Source organism: Salvelinus sp. IW2-2015, linkage group LG32, assembly GCF_002910315.2.
Source record: "Salvelinus sp. IW2-2015 linkage group LG32, ASM291031v2, whole genome shotgun sequence".
Taxonomy (NCBI): Eukaryota; Metazoa; Chordata; class Actinopteri; order Salmoniformes; family Salmonidae; genus Salvelinus; species Salvelinus sp. IW2-2015.
Genome location: NC_036871.1, coordinates 17378259 through 17396690, shown reverse-complemented (window position 1 = coordinate 17396690; position 18432 = coordinate 17378259). Strand labels below are relative to the sequence as shown.

The 18432-nt window shown below is 40.6% G+C and overlaps 1 protein-coding gene across 2 annotated transcripts in view; it reads right to left on the bottom strand.

The window, feature by feature from the left end:
* LOC111956390 (vasoactive intestinal polypeptide receptor 2) overlaps positions 1-18210 on the bottom strand; it is a 37535-nt gene extending 19325 nt beyond the window's left edge. For both annotated transcript variants that reach the window (XR_002876263.3, XM_023976857.3), the window contains exons 1-4: positions 17680-18210; positions 10827-10932; positions 5597-5710; positions 2154-2245 (exon numbers count right to left, since the gene is read on the bottom strand). Coding sequence is in view for 1 of the 2 variants with exons in the window: in XM_023976857.3 (XP_023832625.1) it covers positions 2154-2245; positions 5597-5710; positions 10827-10932; positions 17680-17730 (363 nt within the window). In the remaining variant the exon portion in view is untranslated. The remainder of the gene's footprint in view (positions 1-2153; positions 2246-5596; positions 5711-10826; positions 10933-17679) is intronic.
* Positions 18211-18432: the final 222 nt, after the last annotated feature.

The following is an 18432-nucleotide window of genomic DNA, read 5'->3' as shown; positions in this document are numbered from 1 at the left end:
TTAGAGGACACACAGCATGCAACTGATGTACTGCATATGATAGACACAACCTAGTATACTGTCAAACTTACATAATTGCTTCAGTAAGAATGTCAATGAATCTATTCATGTATTATCACGGAGATATCACACTTAATATATATTAAGGTTACATTAGGTTTGAACATCACACATCAATGAACATCATAACTCACCTTCAAATACAACTATAAGAAAAGGTTATACAGCCAAAGTTGATGTTAAATAGCCTGGTGCCAGTCTGTTTGTGCTCTTGCCAACTCCATTGTTGTCATTGTCAAGCCAAACATAACAATGAGTGACAAGGAGTTGGCATGAAAGCACAAACAGACTGGCACTCAGGCAAGAGGTTACATCCCAAAGGCAGGGTCCCAAAGAGCTTGCAGTATATTGGTAATGGCAGTGGGCATCGTTTGGTACTTCTTGCCCCTCCACCACCTTCAAGAATTCCTTGCTTCACTACTAGTTGCAGCCCAAAATGTATGAACTACAGGTGTGAAACAAGTCATTGAGGAAACGTGTCATATCTATTTTTCATAGTGAGAAGATGAACTTTCCTTTCCGAAAGACTGGACTGGCCTTAAGACAGACGGACCGGTGGAAAGGCCACACAGCTAAAGGAAAACCTTTCAGTACATTTAATATTCCATATTTTGTCAGCTGGAGATAAGCACAGTGCCAATGGTGGCCCTGTGATCCAGACCAGAGGCGCATCTTGGATAACCACCAACAGAAGAGAGAGAAAGTGAGCACAATAGGCTATTCAAAGGTACTGACATTCATGTCCCAATCTGAATAAAACAAGTGAATGGGAGGGAATCGTTGATGGATCCTTTTTGTCTTCTTCTAATGCCTCTTAAGGGGAAAGTAATCCAAAAGTAAATCAGATTAGGTTACTGATTACAATTTTGACACATAACTAGCAACTGTAACGGATTACATTTACAAAGTAACCTACCCAACCCTGGTTGATTTTCCTTTTTCAGGTCTCATCTCTGATCAAATGCTGGGCAGTGTAATAGCACTATGAATCTCTTACTTGCTTGGCCTCTTACTAACATCTGCTGTAGTGGGCCAACCAGGAGGACAGTAACTCGGAGTCTGCATCCAAAATGTCACCCAATTCACCACCAGGGTTAGGTAGGTTACCTGTCCAAAATTGTAATCAGTAACATAATCCAAAAGTTATCCAAACTCAGTAATGTAAACAGATTACATTCAGTTACTTTTGGATTACTTTCCCCTTAAGAGGCATCAGAAGAAGACAAAAAGGATCCATCAAACACATTTGGTGTGTCATCATAGTGGTCTCTGACTTGTGGTCAGACTCCCTCGGGTGGAACAAACTTAAACGTGCACATTTTTCCAATGCTGAATTGAATGTCACTGAGAAAACAGAAAGGTGATTTGAATTTAAAAATAATCCAATATGTAATCTGTAATCAGATGACAATATTTTTGCTGGTAACGTTACAGAATACAGTTAGTTTTGTAATCAGATTACATGTAACTGATTACTTGTATTCAGTTACTCCCCAACCCTGTTMTACCTCAGGGCTATGGTTAAAAGCAGTGCACTATAGGGAATAGGGTGCCATTTGGGACACAGCCTGGTACAATGTTTAGATTGAGGAGACAGCTGGGTGCCACAGTGAACAGGATGTTTTATTTAGCCTTTAAGGCGCCTGTGTTTCATCTGTATTTCAAGTCATCAGGTGGAAGTGAGCACACACACACACTGCAGTACACCTTCCCTATCAAAACAGACCCAGGACAGAATTTCAATGCATTTAGCAAAGGGTTCTTAGCAAAGGGTTCTACTGCTAGTTTTCATTACCAGCATGAGGGCCTTGACACTCAGAAATCAGACCAAACAAAATCTAATTTTATATAATATAAAACCATGGAAAAATCTATCACACAAGAACATTGTCTTGTTTCTCTCTCTGAGGTCTAACGTATCAACACCTTCATTGCAATATCTAATATATGATAGAGTACTGTATTGTATTTCCAAATAAATCTACTTTCAAGTCATATCATGTAGTTTCTTGGTCAATCTAAGAACAATGATACAACACCAGAGAGACAATAGATGTAGAGATCTAGAACTTAAAGAACATCACCCTGCTTACCCTATCATCCTTTTCTTCTGCCCCACACACACTGCTGATGTTGGGGAAAACATCAGACCATCCGTCCGCTGTACAGTTCTTGTTTATGTTTCCTGTGGACAGGAGAAAAACATTGTTTTTGCCAGTTAAATGTTTCTATTGCCTCTTCTCTAAAACCTTTATAAATGGTTATCCAGACCCATTATTCCTTTCATAAATCATAGTCAAAGAAACATGCAGCATGTTTATTTGTTTGGAGATGTTTGGATTTGATTTCTCTGGTGAGTTTGATGAAAGATTTTTCTTTAGCCAAGATTATCCTCCATTGTTTTCACAGATAGTAAGCCCAATCAAGCTGACTGAAATATTGGCTTCACACACAACCCCAAAGTGAATTGCTGTGATCCCATTTTGAGCATGACAGATGATGGCTTCCATTAAAGTTTCATTCATCAGGCTCTTGTTTACAGTATTATCATATATTTTGAAGGCTGTTTTTATATCAATATCAAATTGACAAAAATAGCTTTTTATCAAAAAACGATTTCTCAAGCGAGAATTTAGCTAGGACTGTCTGGGAGTGGGGAAAACTGAAAACTAGCTGTTATTGCCAGAGAACTCTTTGGAACTCTCTTTGTTATTGGTCTATTAACCAGTTTACCACCTGGTAATGTCACCTGGCAAGCCGAAACTCCCATCCATGCAAACCTKCTGATTAGAAAGTCCCGTGTAGATTGTGTTTTCAACCGGCAAATATCAGGAAATAACACGGATCCAATTTTTTCATACTGTTAGTGTTAGTTTCATCAGCTGTTGTACAATATGATTTAAAAAACACAGGAAAACTGAATTTCTACTGGGCCTTTAAACGATATTCAGACAGACTTTTCAAGGGCAAATAGATGTAATTTTGAGAGACAGGTTTTTGACAAAAACCACTCACTCTGGGAMGAACAATCAATTGTTCAATGCTTGATTCAAAGGAGCCTTCGACTTAGTCGGTTGAATATTGAATGTGTTTCTTCTCTTGGGTTTGGCATTCCACAGAGGTCTAGATGAGAGAATGTGTCTGGAGATATAAACGTCTTGAGTGTGCTCTGCTCTGTGGCAGGGACAGACAGGGGCAGGGGGAGAATGTAAGCGGAACAGAGGATGTGAGAGCCTGTGTTTATTCTCTCTGTGTTATTCTCGAGGAGACAACGATGACTGTCCCAAATGGCACCCTATTCCTCACAGTGCACTACTTTTGACCAGAGTCTTATCGGCCCTGGTCAAAAGTAGTGCACTATATAGGGAATAGGGTGCCATTTGGAACGCAGCCGATGGCAGTGCCTGAACCCAGTGTGCAACGTCCTGTAATGTACTTTGCCACATACTATGTATAACCACAGGCCTCTTTCTTTCTTTCTCCACTTCTGTGATCGGAATGAGCATGTCTCACTCCATTAGTCTACTCTACACAGACCCTGCCACAGCAGCCTGCCTAGCCGTAGGTTTGACGAGTGCTATAGGGCTCCCCAGAGGTTTCTGTTACAAAGAAGTCTTCCAAGCCAATTTACAAGCCCAACTCGTCCTTTCCAAATCAAGAGGTACACTATACAGACAAAAGTATGTGGACACCCCTTCAAATTAGTGGATTCAGCCACATTGGTTGTCGACAGGTGTATAAAGTCGAGCACAAAGCCATGCAATGTCCATAGACAAACATTGGCAGTAGAATGGCCTGTACTGAAGAGCACAGTGACTTTCAACGTGGCACCGTCATAGGATGCCACCTTTCCAACAAGTCAGTTCGTCAAATTTCTGCCCTGCTACAGATGCCCCGGTCAACTGTAAGTGCTGTTATTGTGAAGTGGAAACGTCTATAGGAGCAACACCGACTCAGCCGCTAAGTGGTAGCTCACACAAGCTCACAGAAAGGGACCGTCAGTTGCTGAAACGCGTACGACAAAAAAAATTGTCTATCTTCGGTTGTAACACTCACTACCGAGTTCCAAACTGCCTCTGGAAGCAACATCACACAACATCAGCACAATAACTGTTTGTCGGGAGCTTCATTAAATGGGTTTCCATGGCCGAGCAGCCGCACACAAGCCTAAGATCACCATGCTCAATGCCAAGCATCGGCTTGAGTGGTGTWAAGCTCGCTGCCATTACACTCTGGAGCAGGGGAAACACGTGCCTCACCATTTGGCAGTCCGTTTAGCGAATCTGGATTTGGCGGGTGCCAAGAGAACACTACCTGCCCCAATGCATAGTGCCAACTGTAAAGTTTGGTAGAGGAGGAATAATGGTCTGGGGCTGTTTCATGGTTCAGGCTAGGCTCCTTGATTCCAGTGAAGGGAAATCTTAATGCTACAGCATACAACGACATTCTAGACGATTCTGTCATTCCAACTTTGTGGCAACAGTTTGGGAAAGGYCCTTTCCTGTTTCAACATGATAATGCCCCCCTGCACAAAGCAAGGTCCATACAGAAATAGTTTGTCGAGATCGGTGTGGAAGAACTTGACTGACCTGCACAGAGCCCTGCCCTCAACCTCATTGGGATGAATTGGAACGCTGACTGCGAGCCAGGCCTAATCGCCCAACATCAGTGCTCGACCTCAATAATGCTCTTGTGGCTGAATGGAAGCAAGTCCCTGCAGCAATGTTCCAACATCTAGTGGAAAGCCTTCCCAGAAGAGTGAAGGCTGTTATAGCAGCAAAAGGGGGACCAACTCCATATTAATGCTTATGATTTTGGAATGAGATATTCGATGAGCAGGTGTCCACATACTTTTTGAATGTATCTTGAATGTGGGGTGTTCATCATAGGACTGGAACCTGTCTTCAAGTGAATACGATAATCTAACAGTATAACCCATCATTTATCATCCTCTTTGTCTGGTTAATTAGTTTATAATGAATGAAGTGTCCATGCAGATTCATCCAGACTGATGGGAAGGAGGAGAGCTCCACAGCATCCTAGTCTGCCACATACATGGGCCGTTGGAGATTGTGGAGTGAGCAGACGTGATTCATTTTGCCTCTAGTTCATGCAGTGCAGAACATGTTCTCTGAACCTTGCTTGGTACAATTCACCATGATTCAGTGCCACAGTATATAAAAAAGAACGATATAGACTTGGGGGCCATTTTTGTCCCTGGCTTTCAATGCACTCCAAAAAGGTAAAACATCTACATTACACTGGTCTATACACCTCAGTAATTCTGTGAAATGAGAAACATGGGTCTGGTGTGACTCCAAAGCCCAAACATAGCGTGAGATTTTTCCTGAAAGAAAACGTACATAACATTGTAGTGTAGCTTTAGATATCACAGACCATATCAGAACATTGCTTGAGGAGTATCTCAAACTACCCTTTCATCTGGGCCTGGGTTTGAGAACAGAACACTCACACTAAACCATCCAGAAATGTTACTTTGCCATTGATATCAAAATGAAAAAATACAATACTTTACCATTTCTGCCAAAAAACATCTTGAGCACTCTGGGGCACTCTCTAGTGACAGTCTCTCCAACCTCTGCACGGTCCCAACATGCTATGTTATCCCAGATTGCTTTGCATCCCACTCCTGTCAAGAGATCAGACAGCAGAGTCTTAGATAAATACAACAATTTAAGTAAATAAAACATGTTTATCATAACTCTGCCTTATGCAATTGTTGAAATTGTACTTCTGCCATAGGTGATTCAAGACCATACCCTCTACAGCAGGGCTCTCTAACCCTGTTCTTGAAGAGCTACCCTCCTGTAGGTTTTCCAAACCCCAGTTTTAACTAACCTGATTCAGCTWATCAACCMGCTAACTATTAGAATCAGGTGTGCTCGATTAGGGTTGGAGAGAAAATGTACAGGATGGTAGCTCTCCAGGAACAGGGTTGGAGAGAAAATGTACAGGATGGTAGCTCTCCAGGAACAGGGTTTGGAGAGAAAATGTACAGGATGGTAAGCTCTCCAGGAACAGGGTTGGAAAGAAAATGTACAGGATGGTAGCTTCCAGGACAGGGTTGGAGAGAAAATGTACAGGATGGTAGCTCTCAGGAACAGGTTGGAGGAGAAAATGTACAGGATGGTAGCTCTCCAGGAACAGGGTTGGAGAGAAAATGTACAGGATGGTAGCTCTCCAGGAACAGGATTGGAGAGCCATGCTACAGTGCCTTTGGAAAGTATTCAGACACCTTGACTTTTTCCACATTTTGTTACGCTACAGCCTTATTCTAAAATGGATTAAATAAATTTAAAAATCCTCAGCGATCTACACACATAACCCCATTAATGACAAAGCGAAAACAGGTTTTTAGAAGTACCTTATTTACATAAGTWTWCAGAGCCTTTGATAGGAGACTCKAAATTGAGCTCAGGTCCATCCTGTTTCCATTGATCATCCTTGAGATGTTTCTACAACTTGATTGGAGTCCACCTGTGGTAAATTCAATTGATTGGACATGATTTGGAAAGGCACACCCCTGTCTACTGTATATAGGGTCCCACAGTTGACAGTGCATGTCAGAGCAAAAACCAAGCCATGAGGTCGAGATAGGATTGTGTCGAGGCCCAGATCTGGGGAAGGGTAACAAAACATGTCTGCAGCATTGAAGGTCCCCAAGAACACAATGGCCTCATCATTCTTAAATGGAAGAAGTTTGGAACCACCAAGACTCTTCCTAGAGCTGGCAGTCCAGCCAAACTGAGCAATCGGGGGAGAAAGGCTTTGGTCAGGGAGGTGACCAAAAACCCGATGGTCACTCTGACAGCGCTCTAGAGTTCCTTTGTGGTGATGGGAGAACCTTCTAGAAGGACAACCATCGCTGCAGCACTCCACCAATCAGGCCTTTATGGTAGAGTAGCCAGACAGAATCCACTCTTCAGTAAAAGGCACCTAAAGACTCTCAGACCATGAGAAACAAGATTCTCTGGTCTGATGAAACAAAGATCGAACTATTTGGCCTGAATGCCAAGCATCAGGTCTGGAGGAAACCTGGCACCATCCCTACAGTGAAGCATGGTAGTGGCAGCATTATGCTGTTGGGGGGGGGGGGTCAGCGGCAGGAACTGGGAGACTAGTCAGGATCGAGGCAAAGATGAACGGAAAACAAAGTACAGAGAGATCCTTGATGAAAACCTGCTCCAGAGCGCTCAGGACCTCAGACTGGGGGGGAAGGTTCGCCTTCCAACAGGACAATGACCCTAAGCACACAGCCAAGACAACGTAGGAGTGGCTTCAGGACAAGTCTCTGAATGGCCCAGCCAGAGCCCGGACTTGAACCAGATTGAACATTTCTGGAGAAACCTGAAAATAGCTGTGCAGGAACGCTCCCCATCCAACCTGACAGAGCTTGAGAGGATCTGCAGAGAAGAATWGGAGAAACTCCCCAAATACAGGTGTGCCAAGCTTGTCATACCCAAGAAGACTTGAGGCATGATTGGTGCCAAAGGTGCTTCAACAAAGTATTGAGTAAAAGGTCTGAATACTTAAGGAAATTTGATATTTCTGTTTTAAATGTTTTATAAATTAGCAAAAATTCTAAAAACCTGTTTTTGCTTTGTCATTATGGGGTTTTGTGTGTAGCTTGATGAGGAGAAAAACTATTTAAATCCATTTTAGGAAAAGGCTGTAACAAAATTTGKGAAAAGGCAAGGTCTGAAAACTTTCCGAAGGATAACATCATAGAACTATTGAACATGATCAATGCCTCATGTACTGTAGTGTAGACACAATATACAATATACACTGCACAATATACACTGCACAATATACACTACACAATACAGCAGGGTCTTTCAGAATGAAAGGTAGTCCATTAGGCTGCTGGTGTTTGGAACAATATGATAGACTCTCTGTGTGGGAGTGAAAGTGGCTAAATGTGTGACTCTATTTGCTTCACCAATGTCAGGAGGAGGACCACGGCTGAGAAAGCCTTTCGCTGAAACTTGATTCCTGAAATGGCTTGTTATGAAACAAAAGGGTGTGAAAGTGCCAAGGGCAGACTTAACAGTCAAACCCTTTTAAGCCACTTAGTGGAAAAAATGGAGCGCTTAAGCTCAGTAAAACGTAGATAGCAGAGAGAATCCACCAGTAAACAATGTAGCTAGCTCTATCAAAAGAAACCTTTTAACTAACATCAGATAAAAATAATTAAATGAAAACAAAATWGTGAAACCCAGACAAAAAAATACATATTCATGATGTGACCCACATGAGTGGTATAATGTGTGTCCTTCTGTGTCTCAAATGGCACCCTATTCCCTTATAATGCACAGGGCTCTGGTCAAAAGTAGTGCATTATAGGGGATAGAGTGACATTTGGGACACACCCAATGATATAATTTTAAGTGCAGCTCCTGCTTGCTGTATGGTATCTTCATAACTGTGATTCAGTGCATGGTAATGGCAGTTTTGTATCACACTTTTAGATGATACTGTTGAGCACTTTGCCACCCACAGTGCGCCCTGGCGCTAATCAACGCATAGATTTTTTTCATAAATGTTTCATAATCACATTGGGCTTTAGAACAAGAACAAATCAATTATCGATTTGCATTAAGCATGGCTTCATTCCAGTACCAGGGTAACTGATGCATGAAATCCCGGCCCCCTTTAATGTTGACCTGGATGCTCTCTATACTTTCATGCTACAGTTGGCTCAGTTAGTATGAGCATGGTGCTAGCAACGCCATGGTCGTGGTTTTAATGCCCCCTGGGACCACCCATATGAAAAGGCATACATCTATTAATGAAGTCAAATTATTTTGTGTTCTCTTTTGTCATTTTATGTTCAGAAAAAGGATTTGTTCCTGCTGTAACTGGGTACTTTCAATGCATATTGTACTTAATATTGTCTATAAGAACTGTTTTATACCTATGCTCATGTTATGGTGAAAGAAGGCAAGTTACATTGCAAAATAATGTATAATTTAAACTATACACGTTTAAATTTTTGCGGCAAAGACTAAGTGTCTTGTCTTTGATAACGTGCACTAATTCCCTTGACAGTTCACAGTAATTCTTCATCCAATTAGTTTAATTTATGTAGCACAGCCTGGGTTACAACTCACAGTAAAGTGTCAACATAGTGAGTCGGCAGCATGGTGGAGCTGCCAGGCATGAAGTTTAGTTTAATAAKAAGAAGAAGAAGAAGAATTAAAACTGCAAGCGGAAATGCCAGGGTTCAAGCTGTGGGGCCACTGTGCTACCATCAGGACAAACTCGACACATTGCCCTAGGATGAGCTACTTCTGTAATCCATACCATGCTTGCCAAATATCAGAACTAAAACATCAAACAGATCATGCAATATGCCTTTGATGTATTTTGGACCAACTGTAATGATGATGACTACTTTAAATGTCTTATTCTCCAGAACCACTGGACCGATATGCACCAAATTTGGTACATGTATCCATGTTTCTGGCTCAAACAATATGACCTCTATGAGCCAATGAGCTTGCATGAATGGTTTTTCCTGTCCAACAGTGCCACCATGCAGCCAGAATGAACCACACTATACAGGTTAGCTAGACTCATATCCCTGAGCATGTGTGCCAAATTTAATCAATCTGAGTCAAACAGATAAAGATATATAAATATGTGCCTGTTTTAGCGCCACCGTGTGATCGATCTGAATGTGCTTGCATATGTTGAGTCTTGACAGTGTTTGGAACATGTGTACCAAGTTTGGCTACAATACAAATATCCGTGTCTGATATAGATGCATTAATGTACCAGACCACACCCACATGAATGTTTATTGGTTAGTAGCAGTCATGTTGTTTGACATACTAGTCTGGAAAATATTGTGTTGAGAGACCCTGGTCCATAGATGCCGTATGTTAAGGTTCATCCAGATCAGCCCAGTGGTTCAAGAGGAGATGTTATTTAAGTGTTTTTAACAAAATTCTAAATGGCGGAAAATCCATCATGGCGAACCTTATGGGTCATTGAGGCAACTTTGTTCCTTGTGAGAAGAGGGACCGATTTACTAAATGTCAAGACTCTAGGTCATATGGGATGAGGGACGTGATGTGTCAAAGTTTGCAACTTCAATCGCCTGTTATAGAGCCACCTTGTGGCCAATTGGCATGGCATGGCATGAGAGGGTGTGGACTATRGGCCTTTACCATCATGTCAAGTCGCACCGTCCTCGGCCTTACCATCTCACAGTCATTTGCATATTAAATCTCCTTGCAAGAACAACCGGTATAATGATAATGAACGCCAACAAATAAAATAGGGTTTCACCCAGCTTCACTCGCTTGAACCCCTAATTATAGAGAGAATGCTCATAGGTATGAGTTGTAAAACATTCACTATGTACAACATTTACTTCAAGATAGCTAAAGTGCGAGCTATTCAGATTTTAATATTAAGTGCCAATACATCAAAGGTTTGTGGTCACAATCTGAGTTGCTTATCTGGACTAGGAAACACTGTACAACTACTAAAGGTCTTCATTTAATTTGACATTTACGTTTCAAAGGCACTCGAATAGGTGGCATTTCATATTTTCGTTTAAAGTTTCATAAAAGTAATTTAGTTGAGTGACCTAAAAATCTATGTAGCTTCACCATTAACCAAAATATGCAGTCGGTTTCCATTCCCGAAATATTCAGAAATCTATTTTCAACCCATGGTTTATTCTGTCTGATGAGAAGAGATGAATGTGAAATCAAAATATTCTGTGATGTCACCTTTGGAGTAATTTGAAGATTCTTGGTCCCTCAGCTTCACAAGACATTCTTCCTGGTCTGTTTCAAGCTCCAGGAGGAAGTTACACGTTGGATGTCTTCCATTCACCTAAAAAATATGCAATATAAGTTTTATTAAAATGAATTGAATCGTATTTTGAGATCATATTAAAGAGATCAATTGTATAGTAGAAAGAAAGGTGTAGTTCATTTATGTTGTAGATTCAATACATTTTTCACAGGACATCATATATTTTCTTAAGTAGCAGAATGTAGGGAAACACCAGTGAACAAAACATCCACAATATCAGGGACGGGTTATACATCAGCTGTTATACATCACATAAATCGAATCATGTTTTAAATACATTTATTTTATGTGTTTAAATGACACAGCAGTTCATGATAACAACACCTTCTATATCGGTTAGTTGACAGAGAGAGAGAGAGAATGAATTAATAAATAAATGAATGAATGAGAAGTTTTACTGGAGGAGAGAGATTTCCATTAGAGGTAGAACAAAATAGATTGTGAGAAAAATTGCWAAACTTTTCCCATGAGTAAATGGAGAAGATGGATAGAATAACCAATTTGTTTATGCATCATGATGTTCCACACTAAACAACCAGTGTTAGTATATGGTTTTGGGAGATAGGACGGTAGGGAATTCCTTGACAAACACTTTCAGCATCCTAGATGGGAACTGTATACGTTCCCTAGATCCCCTGAAGGGTTTCAGACATATGTGATGACGTACAGTATGTGTGGCTGTGTGATGACGTTGTGTGTGAGTGGGTGAGCATCAGTGTGTGTGTGTGTGTGTGTGTGTGTGTGTGCTGTTGTGTGTGAGTGAGGGTGATCATCAGTGTTGGTGTGGTGTGTGTGTGTGTGTGTGTGTGTGTGGGTGGGTGTGTTAACCACGTTAGCCCTTTTCTGGAGGATTCAAGTGCAGTAAAAAGATGATGATGGCCTGAGTGTAAAGAACAGAATAGTCAAACTGGGCATTGTGCCATTATGAGGTGTGCTGGAGGAAGAGAGTGGCCTGAAAACATGACTGAACATCAGAATGAACTGTCGTTTCTGAATTGACCCATTCTCTGCCAGGAGAAACAATTGGCATGTCACAGAAAGACCTCAGGGGGCACACACACAGCACCAAGTAGCATTGTCAGAAGCGTTAACAAGCAATCGGGGCCACCAAGCAGAAGAGACCTATTCTGCATCCAAAATGCATCCCTATTCCCTACATATTGTACTACTTTTGACCAGAGCCCTTTGGGCCAAAGTCAAAACTATTATACYACTCTCCCCTATGTATTTGGACAGTGATGCTAAAACTATTCATTTGGCTCTATACTCCAGCATTTTAGATTTGAGATCAAATTTTTTATATGAGGCGACAGTACAGAATGTCAACTTTCTGTACTTACTGTTTAGAAATTAAAGCACTTTATGTACTATATCTAGTCCCCCCGTTTGAAGGTGTCATATACTTAGAAGAAAATAACTTATAGTGTATTACATTTAGTAAAAAGTTTAGTATTTGGTCCCATATTCCTAGCACGCAATGACTACATCAAGTTTGTGACTACTTGTTGGATGCATTTGCAGTTTGTYTTGGTTGTTTCCAATTATGTTGTGCCCRATAGAAATGAATGGTTAATAATGTATTGTGTCATTTTGGAGTCACTTTTATTGTAAATAAGAATAGAATATGTCTCTGAACACTTCTACATGAATGTGGATGCTATCATGATTACGGATAGTCCTGAATGAATTGTGAATAATGATGAGTGAGAAAGTCACAGAGGCATAAATATCATAACCCCCCCCCCCAAAATGCTAACCTCCCTGGTTATTGTAATGGTGAGAGGTTCGCATGTCTTTGGGACATGATCTTTGTGCATCTGTAACTTACTCATTCATCATTACTCACGATTCATTCATGATTATTCATAACATTTTACTGCAGTGGGCTAAATCAGGGTCACACAGTGTTTCTTGGTAATCAAACAAATCTACTTTGAAACAGAAGTATACACCTCACACACATGGTTATGGGCTTAAAAAGAAGAAGACATCTGTACCATGTCAGACAGAGTTGAAATGTATTCCATTTTGAATTTGCATCCTAATAATACAGTATATACTTCACAGAAGACTAAAATATAACAAAACTGTTTGACATAGAAACACCAGATTTTTGTCAGTTTTTGGAAATAATCTTTATTAATCATGAAATTATAMAAAATATGAATAACATTCCATCCATGAGGCCAAAGAGAGCACTTTTGATCATTGACTGCAGGAAAGGGCTACATCCAAAATGCTGAAGTATAGAGCTAAATTTAACGTTTTAGCTTCACTGTCCAAATAAATACGTAGGACAGTGCATATATGAAAAAGGGTTCTGTTTGGGACACAGGCAATGACTAATATGACTTCCGGACTCTTCTAAGGCAAACACACAGAACTACACTACACTCACAGTCGAAGACGCATTCAAAAGAAACTACATCGCACTTGAAACAGAATGTTTCCCTTGGCTGGCTAGGAAGGGTATTGAGGGCACTGCTACCTTCCGTGAGTGTGCAGTGAGAGAGGAGGTATTGACTCTCACACCCGGGACTCTCACAGTTTCGCCCCAAAATGGCAGTGATTGTCAGGTCAGTGGTAGGAGCATCTATCTCTGAGAGAGAGTCAATGACCCACTCCCAGTCAGCTAAAGGGCCTTTTAAATGAAGCTGCACACAACACACCACTAATTACTGGGTTTACTAACCGTCGCCTAGGCCCTTACAACTAGGCTCCGTCCCTAATGGCATTCTATTCCCTTCAAAGGGCACTATTTAGTGCACTATTTAGGGAATAGGATGCCATTGGGGACATAACACCAATGTGTGTGGCTACAGATATGTTAATGCAGCAGCAATCCCATCCACTGTATGTTTTGCTAAAGCAAATGTATTTTAACGCTTCTTTGCTCCACCAACTTGTGGTACACACACATTAAATTGGAAGGCCATTGGCGGTAGAAGATATTGCTCTGATTAATTCCTAGTATTCTGTCAGAGAGAGAGAGAGAGAGAGAGAGAGAGAGAGAGGAAGTGCAGAGTATGTAAGTGCAACTCAACGCAGCCTTCAGGCTAAAATGTGAGAGGCTAACATTTTGATATGAAATGTATTGCGCTGCTATTACTATACCCCACAGCTGATTTGTAACTAACAAAGCTAAAAACACTGAAGCACTGGGGACACACAGTAAGCCTTTACACTTCTTATGCATAAACAAACTTCACAGCTTTTTATTTAATCATCCTCTATCCAAAAATATGTTTTGATTCCTACAATAATATCAAATAAATCCATAATGTTCATCACCTTCCCCTAACAGATGAATCTGTGTCCAGTGATGCTCTGTAAATGGTTTATCTGTCTATAGCCAGATGGACTTGTGAACCCAAGACTGGTACATAGCAGCTTTACACTAATCATACTGATTTGGCACATACTGTATTAAATCTGTGACATAATAGTAATTCATTCGATGAAAGGCAGTGGCTAGAACATGCTATTTCACAATTCACATTGACCTGAGACTGCATGGGACTTTCTTTTGTAAAGCACAATTAGGTGAGATTAGAACGCACTGACTATTGAATGTGACAGACTGACTTTGTGTTTGCCGGATCCAACATGCTTTATACTTGAGAGTCAGGGGCGTTTCATTGCAATCAGCAACCATTTTAATTAGCTGGCATGTYATGTACAGGACACTTGCACATCTAGACAGCTGTTGAACATGATCTGCTGATTGGGATCTTTGGAAGWACAGGATAATCATGAGAGTCTGCTAATTACCTGCACAGAGTACATTTTACAAATGAAAAGAGAAGGCCAATTACTAGGTCTGATTTTGAAATGATCTTTGTAGCCGCTTACAGACAGCGCATACAGATGATGCTCAGATAGGTATTTCTGTACACTACAATATGTCCTCCATATCATCGATATCATCGATTACAAAGTAAGCACTGTGTGTTGTATTAAACATGAACACATACTGTATACTGTAGATAGACTGCCTACATTATTAAGAGCTTCTTTACTGGCCTCAACATACAGTGCTAAAGTTTTTCTATGAAATTACGCTCTGCTTTCATCAGGTTGGTGGAGGAGAAGTACCATGACATAAAATACCCAAAATATTAAACTTATTTTGAGAGAGGGGGTTCATTTGTACTGGCAATAGTCCTGCCCTCTAGCACTATGTGAAGATAGGGCAAAACTGGAGAGTCTATTTGTATCAAGCACATTGGCACTAGACCAAACCTAAAGGTGTAAAGGCAGCGGTACATGAGGTCTCGCTACAGCGTGTTCTGAACAGATAGGAGCACCCGGGTGCTACAGACACTGAACATGCCTGAGGTACATTACAGCATATTAGGTACCAGTGTGCTAGCCTGGTTTCAGACCTGTTTGTGCTTTTGCCAACAGTATTGCTCCTTGTCAAGCCAAACAGCATATTAAGTGTGACTTGAAGCAAAGTAAAAAGTACTAGAATAGGGTTTGAAAAAAATCTGTAAGTCTAAACTGTTAGACCATGCAGACAGCAGACAGTCCTATTTTACTCCAGTTTTCAGAGTTGAACATCTTGTGTGAGAGGGCTTCTACCATGGAAAGTACAAGCCATAGAGATTCTAACTTTCTGTGCAATGCTGTGATGTTAAAAACAAGAGTATTTCTAAGTAAATCATTCTCACGAGTCACATCATTACATCAGAATATACTGAGTTGAACAGACACTGAACAGCTGCTATCTCTTGTTCTGATGGGTATAATCTCATTACATACACTATGGGACCAGACTCCCATTCACACCTGTGTCCCGATCACACTGCCACACATTGAGGGCACAGCCAACACAGGCACAGTATTGCATGGGTAAATTCCATAGAGGTAAATAGAGGACTCTCGTGCCCAAAAGACAGTTTTAGCATGGGCAGCGCCATTGAGGACTTTCACCATTTTCAAGTAGTCAACAGGGTGGGAATTCCTATGGGTTAAGGAAGGGTCACATAATTCCATCCAGGTCATCAGGAGGGATCATCAATCAATGAATTATACTTTTGTGCCAACATTTCAAAACTGTGGTGGTAGTAAATCAACAACCTTGGCTTTATCCTTTATCCTCGTCTTTTCAGTTCGCTGCAGCTAGTGACTGGAACGAGCTGCAACAAACACTCAAACTGGACAGTTTTATATCTCAATCTCTTCATTCAAAGACTCAATTATGGACACTCTTAATGACACCTGCGGCTGCTTTGCGTGATGTATTGTTGTCTCTACCTTCTTGCCCTTTGTGCTGTTGTCTGTGCCCAATAATRTTTGTACCATGTTTTGTGCTGCTACCATGTTGTGTTGCTACCATGTTATTGTCATGTTGTGTTGCTACCATGCTGTGTTGTCGTGTGTTGCTGCCTTGTTATGTTGTTGTCTTAGGTCTCTCTTTATGTAGTGTTGTGTTGTCTCTCTTGTCGGAATGTGTGTTTTGTCCTATATTTCATTTATGTTTAAATTTTTTTTATCCCAGCCCTGTCCCAACAGTAGGCCTTTTGCCTTTTGGTAGGCCGTCATTGTAAATAAGAATTTGTTCCTAACTGTCTTGCCTAGTTAAATAAAGGTTAAATAAATAAATTATATAAATAAATTATACCTGTTCTAACAACACACTCCAGGTGGCGGTATTCACCTTTTCAGTTTTTTTACCATTGCATAGACGCGGCTGGTTGTTTAGCAACAAAACCGATGKGTCTTCAACTATGGGGCAAAACAGAAGGGGTTGGCTTAGATTGTTGACAACATGTAAACTATATTTYGTATCCAATGTTTATTGAAAACATAAATACATTTTCACAATGAACACTTGTCTCTCAAGTACATTGTTACAATTGTTGGTTAGCTAGGTAGCGAATTTTGCCGATACGGCATAGACATGACATCAGTCAAATTACCTCAAAACAAGACAAGGTATCAAGAACAAGATAMAACTAGCTGAAACGAGCCACCTACAATTCCGCACATGGCAGCTTCTTGTCATTGTTGCTAGCTATCTGGCCATCCAAAATCACAACAACACACAGACTAATGCTCATTGAAGCGTGCCATCGTTTTTCCGTGACATTGTYAGCTAACCCATCAATAGAAGTATAAAAAAATGTACTTCTTTAAAATGGAGATTGCCTCAATGGCGCTGCCCATGCTCTCACAGACACCATAATGCGACAGATACAATATTATGTCCTCTAACTATATCKATGGTCAATTCAGAGCAGTCCTTGAGGGGTAGATAATGAGGATGCTAGTTAGCTGAAAGATGAAATGACCTAGTCCAGAATTTGACCTGTAAAGTGGATAAAAAGGGAAGAGGGCACTCCAATGTCAGCAYTATGGCAAAATCTGGATGTTTTGAAGAGAACAACCCTATTCATTACTGCTATGTGTTTATATCATATCTCTTTGGACTGTGAAAAATGCTGCTTAAATCAAGAGCTGAACTACTGTAGACTGCAGAGAGCAATATGTTGTAATAAATTAATAATAAATAATAATAATAATTACAACACAGTAGTGTACACTGTACAGTTGCCTWTACCATATATCGACAAAAGCCTTATTAGCAAATGCACCAATCATAATGCCACACATTTGAGGTACATTTCTGTTATGTCTTTATATTTATTATATTTCATATTTTCAAGCATTAGAAAGCCCTTCTCTGCAATCCTTGTGCGCATTTTGATCATCACGCATAAAACGGAATAYAAAATAAAAGTATTGTTGTGTCACACTTACCACAGACAGACACGTTGATAATGACAGAATAAAAACAATCAAATATGTCATTTTAAATTCGTCGGTCACCTGCCTGTTCTTCTAAAAGAGAAAATTTTGTTTAAAACTGATGCCGGACTTCATTGATGAGAGCTCGTAATCCCACGTAAGTGACTAAGAGTGTTTTATTGAGAAGAAAAATCTAATATCCCAAGATTTAAAAGTAAAACCAACCAGCTATGAAAATGGCTTAAATATTTTTGATTTGTCAAATCCAAATACTTGACTCAGAGAGACAGAGGGAAAAACGCGCACTGCTTGTTTGTCCGCCCGCACTTCTTTGGCACCTMTTCGGGTTGTTGGGAAGTCAGAGGTCTGCAGCAGACGTGTCAAATATTACATTGAAAGCTTATTTAGTAAGTCCCGAATCACCGAACTGAGCTTGAAATTTTGAAATTCCATTTCCCTGAAGCCATCAAACCCGAGAACCATCTGCACGCACCGGACAATAGTACAGCAGCACGCGCGTCCGAGGGACGCTCCTTTCTCCTTGTGAACTTCGAAATGACTGAAGTCAGCTCTGCGCTGTTGTTACGCAAGGCAAAAACGCGTGCACATCAATACAAAAATGATATTGACCTCAGCTTCTAATCAGCTGATCGTTCAGGCTACTAACCACGCTCCCTTAATTTCTTGGATTTCTAATGTGGATTTTGTATACAACATGCCTAGCCTACAACACATAAATAACAGMATACTTATCGTAAATTATTT